General features: G+C 33.9%; 1 protein-coding gene across 1 annotated transcript; it reads left to right on the top strand.

The window, feature by feature from the left end:
* The first annotated feature begins 10082 nt into the window (after positions 1-10082).
* On the top strand, positions 10083-11474 carry LOC131155271 (major strawberry allergen Fra a 1-2-like). Its single transcript, XM_058108301.1, has 2 exons — positions 10083-10470; positions 11104-11474. The coding sequence occupies exons 1-2, from the start codon at positions 10284-10286 to the stop codon at positions 11391-11393; spliced, it is 477 nt and encodes a 158-aa protein (XP_057964284.1). The 5' UTR covers positions 10083-10283; the 3' UTR covers positions 11394-11474.
* The last annotated feature ends 2741 nt before the right edge of the window (positions 11475-14215 follow it).

Raw genomic sequence — 14215 nt, 5'->3', positions numbered from 1 at the left:
GAACTCACGTTCCTATACATTTCAATGTATGGTAATAAGTCGCCACATGGCTGTTTTACAAATACCTGAAACAAATACATACAACCATACATACCACCCTTATTTGGTTTACGGAAAATCATATCGTCTATGAATGCAAGTATACAATTTATGCAAATATGGATTACGGTCACCTCAATAATACAGTTTCAACGTAACTAACAGTTTTCCAAACCAAGTAGAGATGATACCCGAAGTCCCCAATTTTCCTGAAAACTGTAACCCGAAAATCCCGCATTTTTACCTAATAGATTTCCCCAAATAAGTTACCAAAACATACATATGATCGTAGCCTACAAGCTTACCGATCCTGATTCAAAAATAAACTGATATAAACAGAATCCCCTTACCTTAACTCGAATTCCAACTACGAACTCTACGGTTCCCAAAACTACAAACTGAGACTCCAAAACCTACAAACCATAGTACAATACACGTTTACAATTCGTACTACTATACATATACTGAATCATAAACGACAACCGAGCCTTACCTCGATTTTAGCCCGAAACTCGAAAACACTCAAAATGAGATTTCAATCCTCTAGAAACGTAGAGAATCCTTCCCTGATCCTCGTAGTAACATTGGATTTACGAATCAGGTGACGAACGACAAAGAAATCGAGGAGAGAGAGAGAGAGAGTTCCTTCGAGTTATAGAGAGAGAGAGAGAGAGAGAGAGAGAGAGAGAGAGAGAGAGAGAGAGAGAGAGTTTAGGGAAACTTAGTCCCAAAGTAACCAAAAATATCATTTATAGGACCTTTGACCTAGGTAAATTCGTCGACGAATTGGCATCCTCGTCGACGAATCCGCCATTAGCTTCGTCGACTAGTCTGTGGCCTCGTCGACGAGCCAAATATTTCAATTCCTCCGAACCTCTCAGCATTCCCTCATTGACAAGTAACTCACTCGAAAAATGAGCAGTTCGAAAGTTATCCCAAGTATAGGAGTTCTATCGTGTAATATTAAGCCCAAAGGCTAGATCGTCTCCTCAGGGAATGCGTTTTAATCTCAGATTTTACTTTCTTCCAATCGAAATTAAAAAGGTACTGAACTCAGTTCAGATTCGGGTTTTCAATATTGTGGAGACTTAAATGAAAATATAAATTAAAGTCCTAAAACTATCACGCACGAAATTAAATAACAATAATGAAAACCCTAGTCTACTTAAGGAAACACTAGATCATACTAACTAAAAATGGAAACTTTAAACATGGAATTAAAATAACAATAATGAAAACCCTAGTCTACTTAAGGAAACACTGGGACACGCGTTAATTAAAAATGGCAACCTAGAACATGAAATTAAAAACACACAATGGAAACTAAACTAGACACATACTAAAAAAAACCGAACCTACTAAAAATCAAACCTTTAGCACAATTAAGAGATCAAATCAAGACTCACAATTTAAATGCAAACATGAATTCAATAGAAATTTAAAAAACGTAAACAATAACGGAACACAATAAAAACACAACCTTTACTAATCATAGACCCTAACTAAATCGAATTTCGACAAAAAAAAAAATCTAAATTTAATTAAGAATGCTAAATTAAAATAACTATCAATTAGATAAACAAAGAGATTAATTTAACAATAATGAAATACCTAACATTACTCAACTTAAAAAAAAAGAAAGAAAACTCCAATAACATTAAAAAAAGAACTAAACTTTCTTCAATATTCCAAGATTCAAAGAAAAGTAAATAAAAGAAAGAAAGAAAGGAAAAGAGAGAGAGAGAGAGAGAGAGAAACAAATCCACGTAGCCGTGGCAGCAACTGCGATTGTGTGTGGGCTGGTTTGTGGCTGTGGCATGGAGCAAGGAACAGCGGGAGAGTGGCTCACGGATCTGCTGGTGCTGTTGGCGGCCGCCGGAGAGAGCAACAAAGTGCAGTAGGAACTTTTTGTGTTGCGGCAACAATGGGCAAAAGAGGTTTGAGCGAGAGAGAGAGAGAGGAGTAAAGGGAAGGAGAACAGAGAATAGAGAAAAGAGAAAAAGAGCAAAGCAGAATTTAAAAGAACAAAAAAAAAAAAAAATTAAAGAAGAAGAAGGAGAAGAAGAAGGAGAAGAGGAGAATGGGGAAGAGGAGAATGGGGAGCCGTGGGGGCTGCCTCCGCATGAAGAGGAAGAGAAGGATTAAATAGGATAGGGGGGAAAGCCCTTGACCCGGATAGGAGACCCGACCCAACAACTTGACCCAATTGGAGTTGACCCGAATTGCTATATTTTTTCATTTTTTTCATTCTCTGTTTATCGCAAATATGACTCTTTTGGAGCCTGTATCTCACAAAACTCAAAACATAAAAGTTGTAGATAATTCTTTCCTCTTTTTTCAAAAATTTGAATCGTCTCGATCGAAGTTTGGACGGAAAAGTTATGCACAAAATATGAACAAGTGTTGGTTTTGGTTCCCATGAATTTTCCTACCACAAAAAAATACCAAAACTTCATAAATAGTGCAATAAAGTTCAAGAATGATGATTTTGGCACTTTATTAAAATATTGGATAATTTTGAACATTTAATTAAAAATATAAACCGTAAAGCCCGGGTTAAGATGCCCAATTACACAGTTTCGGCACGTAATCAACGAGGAGCCTTCAAAATTTGTCGACGAACCTTGCTCAATTTACCATTTTACCCTTCTTTTACACAATTAACCCATACACTATGGTTCGAGTTCTCACATCACTTGAACTATTAGATGATGTATTTAGTTTTGTAACTTTCTTTGCTTTATTATGCTCATTCTTCCTTTCAATTATTGCTAGTTCATAAGTGATGAGTGATCCGATCAGTTCATCAACCGACATCTCCTTTAGATTCCTTCCTTATGCTATTGTAATAACCTTAGCTTCCAAAACTGGAGGTAGTCCCCTAAGTATTTTCCTGATCAACTCATAAGTAGGGTAAGATTTACCATGAGCATTTAAAGAATTCGTGATATGTGTGAATCTAGTGTACATGGATTGAATAGATTCATCAGCAGTCATTTTAAATGCTTCACATTCACTTATAAGCATGTCTTTCCTACTATATTTTACTTCCTTAGTACCTTTATATGTGACTTCTAATTTTTCCCAACTCTCTTTAGCAGTGTTACAAGTCATCACCCTATTAAACTCATTTATATCTAGTGCATAGAATAGCAAGTTCATTATAGTAGCATTTATTTGCATAGATTTCCAGTCTTCCTCTATATACTCAGCTTTAGTCGTAGGAACATTTACCTTGTCAACTACTTTCATAGGAACATGATTTCCTTTAGATACAATTTTTCACACTTTCCAATCAACATTTAAAAGACATATACCCATTCTTCTTTTCTAGTAGGTGTAATTTACACCGCAAAAAAATAGGTGGTCTAGTGGATGAGTGTTCCTCACCGAATGGGGTTACACCAATGTGTGCCATGTGATCTTTTTACAAAAATAATGGATGTAATTTAATCTTTCTCTTGGTCTGGTTTTCCACCTCAACTTTCCACAATTTAAATTTGGCAAACGTCTCTGACGTGTGCCACATAAAGTACACTCCAACCTTCTATGAGTAATCATCGATAAAAATCACGAAGTATTCATACCCTCTTCGCGATGCTACTCTCACCGGCCCCTAAACATCTAAATGAATGTAATCGAGGATTCCCTTCTTCTTATGAATGACTGCCATGAACTAGACCCTATTTTGTTTCCCAAGCACACAATACCTATAGAATTTAAGCTTGCATGATTTGACCCCCTTCAAAAGATTTCTTTTGTGAAGCTCCTTCATTCTATGGTTACCCATATGCCTTAACCACATATGCCACATGTGACAACCCGAATAAAAATGGTATTTAAATAATAAAGGGTGATGGAAATGGAAATAGAAACAGAAGGAGGAAATAGAAGCGTTCGTCGACGACAGTACATTTTGAATATAATAACTCGAAAATTTTTGCACAGGGCCTCATCAACGAACATAGGGAGTTCATCGATGAGCGCATAAGTAGGCCTCATTGACGAAGCCATGCCTCATCGATGAGAAGATACCAAGAGAGGGGCTTTAGGCAGTCTGAATTTCGTCGAGGAAGAGGTAGGGTTCATCGACGAAATTACTTAAGAACTCGTCCATGAGGTGATGTGTCTCGTTGATGAATCCAGTCCTATAAATAATTGAAACTCGAATTTTTAACTAAAATATTTAGCGCAGAACCTCCTCTCTCTCTCTCTCTCTCTCTCTCTCTCTCTCTCTCTCTCTCTCTCTCCTATGACCCCTTCCCTTCTCTCTTCGATCTTGGTCCCATTTCTCACCAGATTGAAGATCTAAGGCCACCATGACGCTCTTGGCGAAGTTCTTTGCAAGTCTGTTGGAGCAGATTATTGGGAAAGTTGATTTGAAATTCATCTCAAATCCAGGGTAAGACATTTTATTTAGATTATGTCTTCCTTGTAGTTGTAAGAAATGTTGTAGGTAAGGAAATACTGATATTTTGTTCTAGGGGATATTGTTTTCAAGATGTTCAATTAGGAACTCTGCGGGTATAGAGTCAGAATTTTATAAGGGCTTTTCAGATTTAAGGTAAGGGAAATATGCTATGCTAGCAATTTTAATATGTATACAGAAGATTATGAAAGTGTATTGACAAGCATGTATATCATATTATTTTCCAAGAGAATTATGAATATTATTTTTATAGAAGAATTACAAAAATTGAGCATGAGATTACGTTTATTCAAATAAGTGGCATGAGTTTATTACAGTACCATATATATAGATTTTACAGTGTTGCAGATATACAGATATTTAGATATTTTAGAATATTAGAAATGAATGAGACTTACAATATTTTCAGAGAAAAACATGATTTCTAGACCATAACCCTCAGACAGTTTATTCAGACAGATTATATAGTTATAACATCAAGATGATTCAGTAGATATACAGAATATACAAATATTATATACATAGTATACAGATATTATATACGGATATTTTATACAGATATTACAGATAGTATAGACAGAAAGCACAGATAATACAGATAGATAATATATATATATATATATATATATATATTTCAGTCAAATATCTCAGATAATATAGCTTAGAAATATAGTGTTATGGTTGTTTTTGAAATCATGTTAAAAGCGGCAAGATTATTATATATTTATATATGTATACAGTATTACACAGTTACAGACCCCTCTAGATGTTATAGACAGAGATATACAGCAGAGCAAGGTACCGTTGCTAGTTTCAGACACGTGCAACCACATGACTCAGATAGCATGTGGATTCCGTCTAACCGTGCTAGAAGAGATTGCAATCTTCCCAGCACGCTAGGTTGAGGTAGCCGGTTAGACGATGACAGAGGTTTGATACAGCCCGAAGAGATTGCAGTGGGCTAGGATCTTCATAGATCATTACAGATTGGTAGATGTACAGATATAGATTGACTTGCCTGGTAGGCCAACCACAGTAAGTCCAGCCTACAGGCCGCACAACCCTATCATGAGGGAATATATTATGATATACATATCTCAGGGTATAGCAGAAGTTCCTATGTATAGATATATCACATAACAACAATTTATATTATTATACTAGCAGTACTTTCAGATAGCAAACTCAGATACACAGTCATATTTTAAAGATTACATGATAGATAGATATATTCTGTGCAGTTTATCAGTTTTCTCAGATTACGGAATTATTTTAGTATTTTAAATATTTAACTCAGCGGCCACACACTAGTAATAGAATATTTCCACTTACTGAGTGTTGTCTAATCTAAGTGACTTATCATTTTTTAGGAGATCCAGATAGGCAAGCAAATCAAGCTCGCAGGTAAAGGTTGATTTGAGCTGCCCTTGTGGGAAGGGTAGGTATTTTTAAGATAACAGTGTTTTGAGATAGCTTCCAGATTATGGTAACATCTCTGGGAATTTTGTATTGTAATTATATTTCAGAGTTCTGTAGTTTTCTGGTATTGTATTGTACATAGCAGTTTCCAGTTTTGTTTACCGCTGCCTAGTGTTGTATGATGTACAGAGTATTCCCCAGTGCTCCTTTGGGCTTGGAATGTTACCAATAGTATTTTAGACAGTTGACATTATGATTTACAGATAGGAAAACAAATGTTCAATAAATAGCAGGTCATTACACCACAAGACTGTGCTACTTGACTCAGACTCTATATCTACAGCTCCACCTACAACTGTAGTATCTAGCAGTACTGTATAGATATTCCCCAGTACTTTCTGCCCCTTCATCACAGTCATAACACCCTCGCTTACCTTCATTACCCCACCTTCAGTCTTGTAATTAAACCCATTACAATCTAAAGTTCCTAACAAAATCAAATTCTTCCTTAACTCTGGTATATGCCTAACTTCGCATAACGTCCTCACCACACCATCATACATTTTGATTCTAATGTTCCCCATTCCGACAAATTTGCATGACGCATCGTTTCCCATAAGAACAAAACCAGAATTCACCAATCTGTAAAGAGTGAGGAAACTGAGAGCATATCACCATCACTGCTCCCAGAGTCTCTTTCTTCCACAACGTTTGTCGTATTTGATAAACCTTCTTTATTTTTAGCATTCCCCTTCTTCCTCTCTAGACAATCCAATTTTATGTACCCATTTTTTCTTGCACTTAAAACATCATACGTCATTCCTTTTCCTAGAATTGGACTAAGCCTTATTGTTACTCGCTCCACCCCAAAACTTACTTCTCTCACGATCCTGATTACCTTTCGCCACAACCCCTTCACCTTGAAAATTATCATCACTGGCCTTTTCCCTTTGATGGAAACTCAATAGGGCACTCGTGATATCCTCTAACTTTAAAGTCTCTTTTTCCCATGTTGGAGTCCTAACTAGATTCTCATACGTAGGTGATGTAGGTAGGGAATTCAGTTGCATCAACGCCTTGTCTTAGTCCTAGAACTTCACATCAACCCATTTTGGATTACTGATGAACTAAATGAATACATTAATGTGTTAATTCAAATTTAAACCCTCTGCCATCTTAAGCCCATATAGTCTTTGCTTAAGATACAACTTAGTCATCAATGACTTGAACATGTAGCGGCTCTCCAATATCAATGAGACTGCCACCGGTGATTCCTCATCCATGATATGATACATCACGTCATCAGGCAGACAAAGGCTGATAGTAGCCACAACCTTCGCTTCTAACTTCTTCCAACTTATGTTGTCCATGCCTTCCGACTGTTTTTCGTATAGTGCCTTCACCATACCTTCCTGCACCAACAAGTCTTTAACCCTCCTCTACTGAATTCTAAAATTTCTCATTCCATCGAACTTCGCCGAAGAAACCCCAGCCATTGCAACCAATAGCTCTTATATTAATTTGTTGTGCAGAGTATACACCAATTAATGCGTAGTGGAAACATAATTTGAATTGGAACGTGCAATACAGCAATCAATGATGGACAATAGGAAAACAATCAATCACAAAGAGAATAAAGGAAAACAATAAAAAAAAAAAAAAAAAACGACACAAGAATTTATGTGGTTCAACAATGTCCTTACGTCCACAGAAGTAAACGACTGATTTTCACTATCATTTAAAACAAGGGTTACCATATAATGTTTATATGCTAATCCTATACATACAGAAGACTTAGAAATTATCTAAAATACTCTTGTAGTAATCCCTGGAGGAAAATCCTCCAAAATCCCCAATCTACTGATCTTCTCTATTCAAATCCCGTAAACAACGCCGAACAATACCATCGACGGTTTCTGCAAACCGTTGATGGTTTTAGGAAAATCATTGATGGTTATCTCCTGAAAGCAAACCATCCACCCAATTGTCGACAGTTTCTTCCTGTAGCTTAGGTACCTCGTTCTTGCTTCACCCTGCTTTCTTCTGAGCGTGTATGTCACTCAATATGAGTCACATACTCCAACAATTGGAATGAAAATCATTAATATCTATTTCTTATGTAATTTTAATTGTGGCCAAGTATTTGAAGTAGGCAAAGAGTCAGCCTCATCCATTTCAAAATTAAATAAATAAGTGAAAGGATCAGCCCTTGGTCAACATAATAATTATAATAATAATAGCTTATGCAGATTTTTTTTAAATCTTTTTTTATTAGTAGCTCCTCTAATGCCTGGATATATATTTATATGTATAAGGACTCCCACACAAGTGAGTTGCCAAATTGTCCAAACTTCGCTATGAGAAGGATGTTCTTAGATTACAAGGTTCTCATTTTACAAGGACATAGGGGGAATATGGTCATAATGTACACAATCCTACTACTTTATAGAGAAAGATTATTTCCTTCAATTTAAACCTGTGACTAACAGGTCACAAAAAGAAGCAAATTTCATCTTGCTACTACTCCCTTATAATCTTAGGATTAGTTTGATATCATTGTTGTTTTCTTTTTTTTTTCTTTTTGTTTCTATATAATGAACAAACATATTATAAAAATGTGTTTGTCTATATTACCAATTTTCTATTTTAAATGTTAATTTTTAGTTGTTTGCAAAAAAATAAAAAAATAAAAATAAAGCTAGATTTTATGATACTGTATTGTGTTTGACAATGTGTTCAAAACTTTAATATCTCAAAATAAATTTTTTTTAAGTGGCCTTTTTTTTTTTTTTTAAGAAGGGCAGGACCTCCATTAATTTATTGATAAACCCTCACTTTTAGAGGAAGAACACTGTGGTTACAAGATATTTAAAGGGAAAAACAAAAGACAAACTTTTAAAGGCCTCCCAAATAACAACACCAACATCTAGCAAAAATAAGATTACAAAACCAATCAAATCAAAAGAAAACAAGGACCTACAAAACAAATATCACGCAATAAAACAAACAAAAGATAAATAACATAAAGCATAGACCTTATTGTTACTTTTATGCAGAGAAACTATTTCCTTCAACTCAAACCCACAACCAACTGGTTGCAAAGGAGCAAACTTCATCTTACTAGCTAGTATTCCCCTATAATCTTAGGGCATATTTGATATTGTTTATATAATCTATTTTTTGTTTTTATTTCTACATGGTGAAGAAACATGCCATAAAAATGCATTTGTTTATGCCGTCAACCTTCTATTTCTATTATCATTTTTTAGTTACTTGCGAAACAATTAAAAATTAGATTTTATAGTTTTATGCTGTTTTGACAATTCGTTTCCCAAAAACTTTAATATTTAGAATTAACTTTTTTACGTAGTTTTGCCCTTGCTTTTATATAGAAGACTATTCCCTTCAATTCAAGCCCGCGACCAACTAGCCATAAGGAGCAAAACTCCATCTTACTAGTACTCTTCTATAATCTTAGGCATGTTTGGTATCATCACTATTTTCTATTTTATTTTATCTTTTTGCTTCTAAATTGTTAAGAAACATATTATAAAAATGTGTTTGATTTATGTTGCAATTTTTTTTTTTTACTGTCGATTTTTAGATGCTTGCAAAAAAATTAAAAAACTAATTTTAATGGTTTTCTAGTGTTTTGACAACCCGTTGCCAAAAATTTTAATATCTAGAAATAGTTTTTTTTTTATTTATTAAATCATTCATTCAATACATACTTTTTAATTAAATTTTAAATAAATGCTCGTATGAATTTAAAGATAATTAAAATGAAAATATCCATTAATTTGAAAAGAACAAAAAATAATAGAAGTCAATTATAAAATATTTTTTACTAATTTTCAATTGTCATGTACAATAAAATTGTTATTGTAAAAGAAAATTTAAAAATATAAAATTAATTTAAATAATTATAATATTTTTATTTTATTATAGTATTTTTATTTTTTTATTTTGAATTTATAGTATTTTAATCATATTTTTCTTAATATATAGATGAAGATAAATTTTTTTTAATTAAAGTTTTTATTTGTTTTAACTTTACAAATATTATTCAATGCTGATTTTTTATTTTCATAATTTTTGATAATGATACAAAATGATCCCATACATAGATCCAAAGAATTTCCAACCTTGCAAATCACTTTCAAATACAAAAAGTTGTACCTTAACTAAGTTGCAGGGAAGCGTGTTAATTTTTCTAAGCTAGGAAGCTGGATTTTTCAACACATGCTTGAGAAAATCAGAACACCAGTTTTGACTGACCCACCAGGACACAGTTCCCTTCCATAAATATCCCCTGCTCTCAATTCTCCATTCAGCCTTAAACCCAACCTAAGGCCGCCGACGCAGATATAGCATTTATATATATACATCTATACTGATGGGCGTGATGAGGTACAGCCAGGAGAACACTTCGCCGGTGCCGCCGGCGAGGTTTTACAGAGCCTTGATCCGCGACGCCCACAAGCTCGTCCCCAAGCTCCTCCCGGCCGCCACCAAAAGCATAGAAATCCTCCAGAGAGTTGGAGGAGCCCACGGCACCATCTTGCTGATCTGCTTCTCCGACGGTGATCTACCTATCCTATATAGCCACCACTCTAATATATACTCACACCACCTTATTTCTAAACTCTCTCTCCCTCTCCATATATATATATAATTGAACCTATATATGTGAATGATTTCTATCACTTATCTCACTTTGATATAAACTCTTTACTTTTTAAAAATATATTTATATAAATATGTTGTGATTTATTAATAACAAATCATTTTAGATAATGATAATTATACTTTTTGATCTCTATTTTTTTTAAATTCATCTGAGAATTGCAATTTCGGTAAAAAATAAAAATAAAAAAAAATTACTAGAACATATTTTGTTTTGCATGTTTAAAAGTTTATGCTGTAATGGTAGGCTAAGTCAATATTATAGACGGAGAATGAATTTAACTAAGATATTAAAAAATACAAAAACAAAAATGTAAAAATTTTGTTGATTAATTATGATAAAAACACATTAGGCATGCGTGTTGTGTCCATTAATTGCTATCATATAAAGGGATTCTAAAATTATTGGGTGCTTACATTTTATTTTTATAAAATATGCTACTAATAAATGAAGGAATTATGGATTTGTGACGTTGTATTTTTTTTGTCTGCAGATATATTTACTTAAAATTTGAAATTTTGGGATGCAGGAAAGCAAGCGAAGCACAGGTTTGATGCCATGGACGATGAGAAGTACGTGTGCAGGTACACGTTGATTGAAGGGGAAGTATTGAAGAGCGGCATTGAATCCATTGTGTACGAGACGAAGTTTGAAGCCTTGGCGGATGGAGGGAGCATTTGCAAGAGGACTGTTGAAGTGAATGCCACACTTGGAGCAGAGATTCAAGAAGAGGAAATCAAGGCTAGCAATGAAAGAGCAGAGCAGTTGTACAAGGCTGTCGAAGCTTACCTCTTAGAAAACCTCACTGCTTATGCTTAAACATTATTGTAGCATTTGGATGGAGGATTTTGTTTGAGCAATAGAAAAGAAAGAAAAATAAGAAGGAAATATGTTTTTCAATGCATTATCTCTTTACATTAAATAGTATTACAAACAAAGATTTGTTCCGATACAATCAAGAAAAATTAAATTCTTTTATATTTTTCTTACCTTTTTCATCATATTTTTCAAGTTTCAAACATATTGCATTGTCAAGAGCCAACAATTTAATTAGAAAAATCCAATGATACAGCTCATTTTGCAGTCTTAGACTTTGAAAATTAAGAGAGTTGTGTATGGCACAAAGGGTTCTTTTAATTATAAGAGGTAATTGTTTTTATTTTTCTAGTTAAGCTGCAACATTTGTGCTACCTTTGGTTGGAGCCAACTAAATAAGGAATCATTCCATTATTAAATTAGTTTTGTATGTACTTTATGTGGTGCTACAAAGATTACCCACATAACAATTAGAAAAGTGATATACCCTAAATATATCAGGTCAAACATTCAATTTTCAGTATTAAATTACATCCATAATGAAGGCCACCATTGCTCAAGGACAAATGCCCTAAAGGGGTCATTTCCATATAAATCAGAGCGATCCACGCCCGTGCCACAGATAGTCGTTGTCAGCTCCATAATGGCTAGAGCGATTCACACTTGCACCATAACTCAGCCAATAAATGGTCATACGCCATCGGGTCAATTTCTGCCACTATAAATAGGGACTTGGGCAAGAGGTCAAGGTAAGTCATTTTTAACCCACTTTACTGTTATATTCAATCTCTCTGAAACGTTCCCTTACTTAGGCATCGGTGACTAACTCGAAAAATGAGCAACTCGGAAGCTATTCCAAGTATAAGAGTTCAGTCGTATAATAATTAGTCCAAAGACCAGATCGTCTTCTTAGGAAATGTAGTTTAATTTCAAATTTTGTGTAATTCCAAAATAAAAAAAAGAAAAGAAAATTTTACTAAATATAGTTCAGATTCAGTTCCTAGGATTTTTGAAATTTTGGTGACGAAATTAAACTCCAACTAAAAATATAGCACCCATAAAATAACGGAATAAAAGTCAGACTCAATATCAGGATAATGAAAAAAATAAACCATACAATCATTCAACTGAATAAAAACCAACTATGCAAAATAATAAAATTGAACTAAATAAAAATATCATATTTAATGTTGAGATCAAGCAAAATTAAACTCTTGCAAAAATATTGAATAGAAATGCGAACTTTATTAATAGAATGTCCAAAAAAGTTGTTTGAATCCTAAAACAAGGTATTTAAATAAGATGAAGAGAAACTAAATTAAACAGTCCCAAACAACAATAATTAATTAAAACTTACTGCTGCTGAAAAAAAAAAAAAAAAACTTTAATAATACTTTAAGAGAAAAATAAAAATAAAGCAAAGTAATAAGAGAGAGAGAGAGAGAGAGAGAGAGAGGGAAAGAAGGACAAGCCGTGAGGAGAGATCGGAGAAGAGAGGTGCTGCTGCTCCTTTTGCCCTCTGCAGCCGCACGGCCTCACCAGAAGAAAAGCAGGGAAAAAAACTACGAGTGTATTCTATCTAACCTACAAAAGCTGCCCCAAAAGAAAACCATACCTCCTCTTTATAAAAGTAACCTAACCTAGCCACCTTTTCTTTAATTTTCAATAGCTATTCAAGCCACCCAGCGCACGGCTCCCCACACCAAAAGACTCCAACCCTCATTCCTCTTTTGTTCACGACTCCCAAATATCCTTCTTTCCTCCTTGTATCCAACGCATGGCAGCCCAAAGCATTGCATGGGCCATGCAATGTGTATTGTTTTTTCCAATCACATGGCTGCCCTTCTCTTTAATTAAAACTTTTATCATTCCTCCAAGAGTAAATACCCAAAAACAAATCTTCTAAAGGCAGCCCACCTTTTGAATTCATGCACGGCCCATATTTTTAAGTAGCTCCAACCCACTTTTCATTTCACATGGCCCAACTCATTTAAATTGTATGGCCTCCTTTAAAAATCCAATGCATAGCCTAGCTCCCAAAAAACAGCATACAGTAACTTCACGTCTAATTTTGACCTTAATGCAGTAAGTATCTCTTAAAACTCAAAACATAAAAGTTGTAGAGATTTTTTTTTTTTTTTGGCGTTCCACAACATCTTGAATCATCTGAATCGCAAGTCGGATGAGAGAGTTATGTTCAGACTACGAAATAATGTTGAAACTGTCCATAATCGCCCAATTAGCTTCGTTTTTGCACTCAACGCCTCAATTTACATTTTTTTGCATGGCCCGGTCTTCTTGTTATTGCATGCATGACCCAAGACATTAAATGCATGGTCTCTCCAAATTTTTGAAAAATTATTCTGCGATAATTAAACATGAATATTTGTAAATCTCTAACGAAAATAGGATAATTATCTTAAAATTATCAAATAAGCTCACTGATTAAAATATGAGATATAATTAAGTATTTCATTAAAATAGTTACATTTAATTAATGCATTTAACTTAATTACGCAACTTAGACGCGTAATCACACCCCCAACTAACTTAATGATCAAAATTAATATTTTTTTTAATCATTAATTCCTATGAAAATTTGTAATTACATTTTCGCATAGATAACATAAACCATAATTATTAAAAAGATTCATAAATTATTAAAAATTATAATTCAAAATTAAATACAAATACATTATATAAATTTCGAATGTTTTATACATGAATCTCATATGTTCAGATACTAAAACAATAATACAAAAAAAAAATTAAAAATCAAAAGTTGCATCCGACTATAGTGCATGACATCGAGTTGATGTTGTGAC

Source organism: Malania oleifera, chromosome 5 (genome assembly GCF_029873635.1).
Source record: "Malania oleifera isolate guangnan ecotype guangnan chromosome 5, ASM2987363v1, whole genome shotgun sequence".
NCBI lineage: Eukaryota > Viridiplantae > Streptophyta > Magnoliopsida > Santalales > Ximeniaceae > Malania > Malania oleifera.
Note: the sequence above shows the minus strand (reverse complement) of the source record. Positions and strands in the feature narration are given on the sequence as shown.

What these genes read in the sequence shown, in the direction of transcription:
- LOC131155271 (XM_058108301.1), top strand. Translation starts at nt 10,284, where the DNA reads ATGGGCGTGATGAGGTACAGCCAGGAGAACACTTCGCCGGTGCCGCCG. An exon ending in GCTGATCTGCTTCTCCGACG is followed by an intron (nt 10,471 to 11,103) that starts GTGATCTACCTA and finishes TTTGGGATGCAG; the next exon opens with GAAAGCAAGCGAAGCACAGG.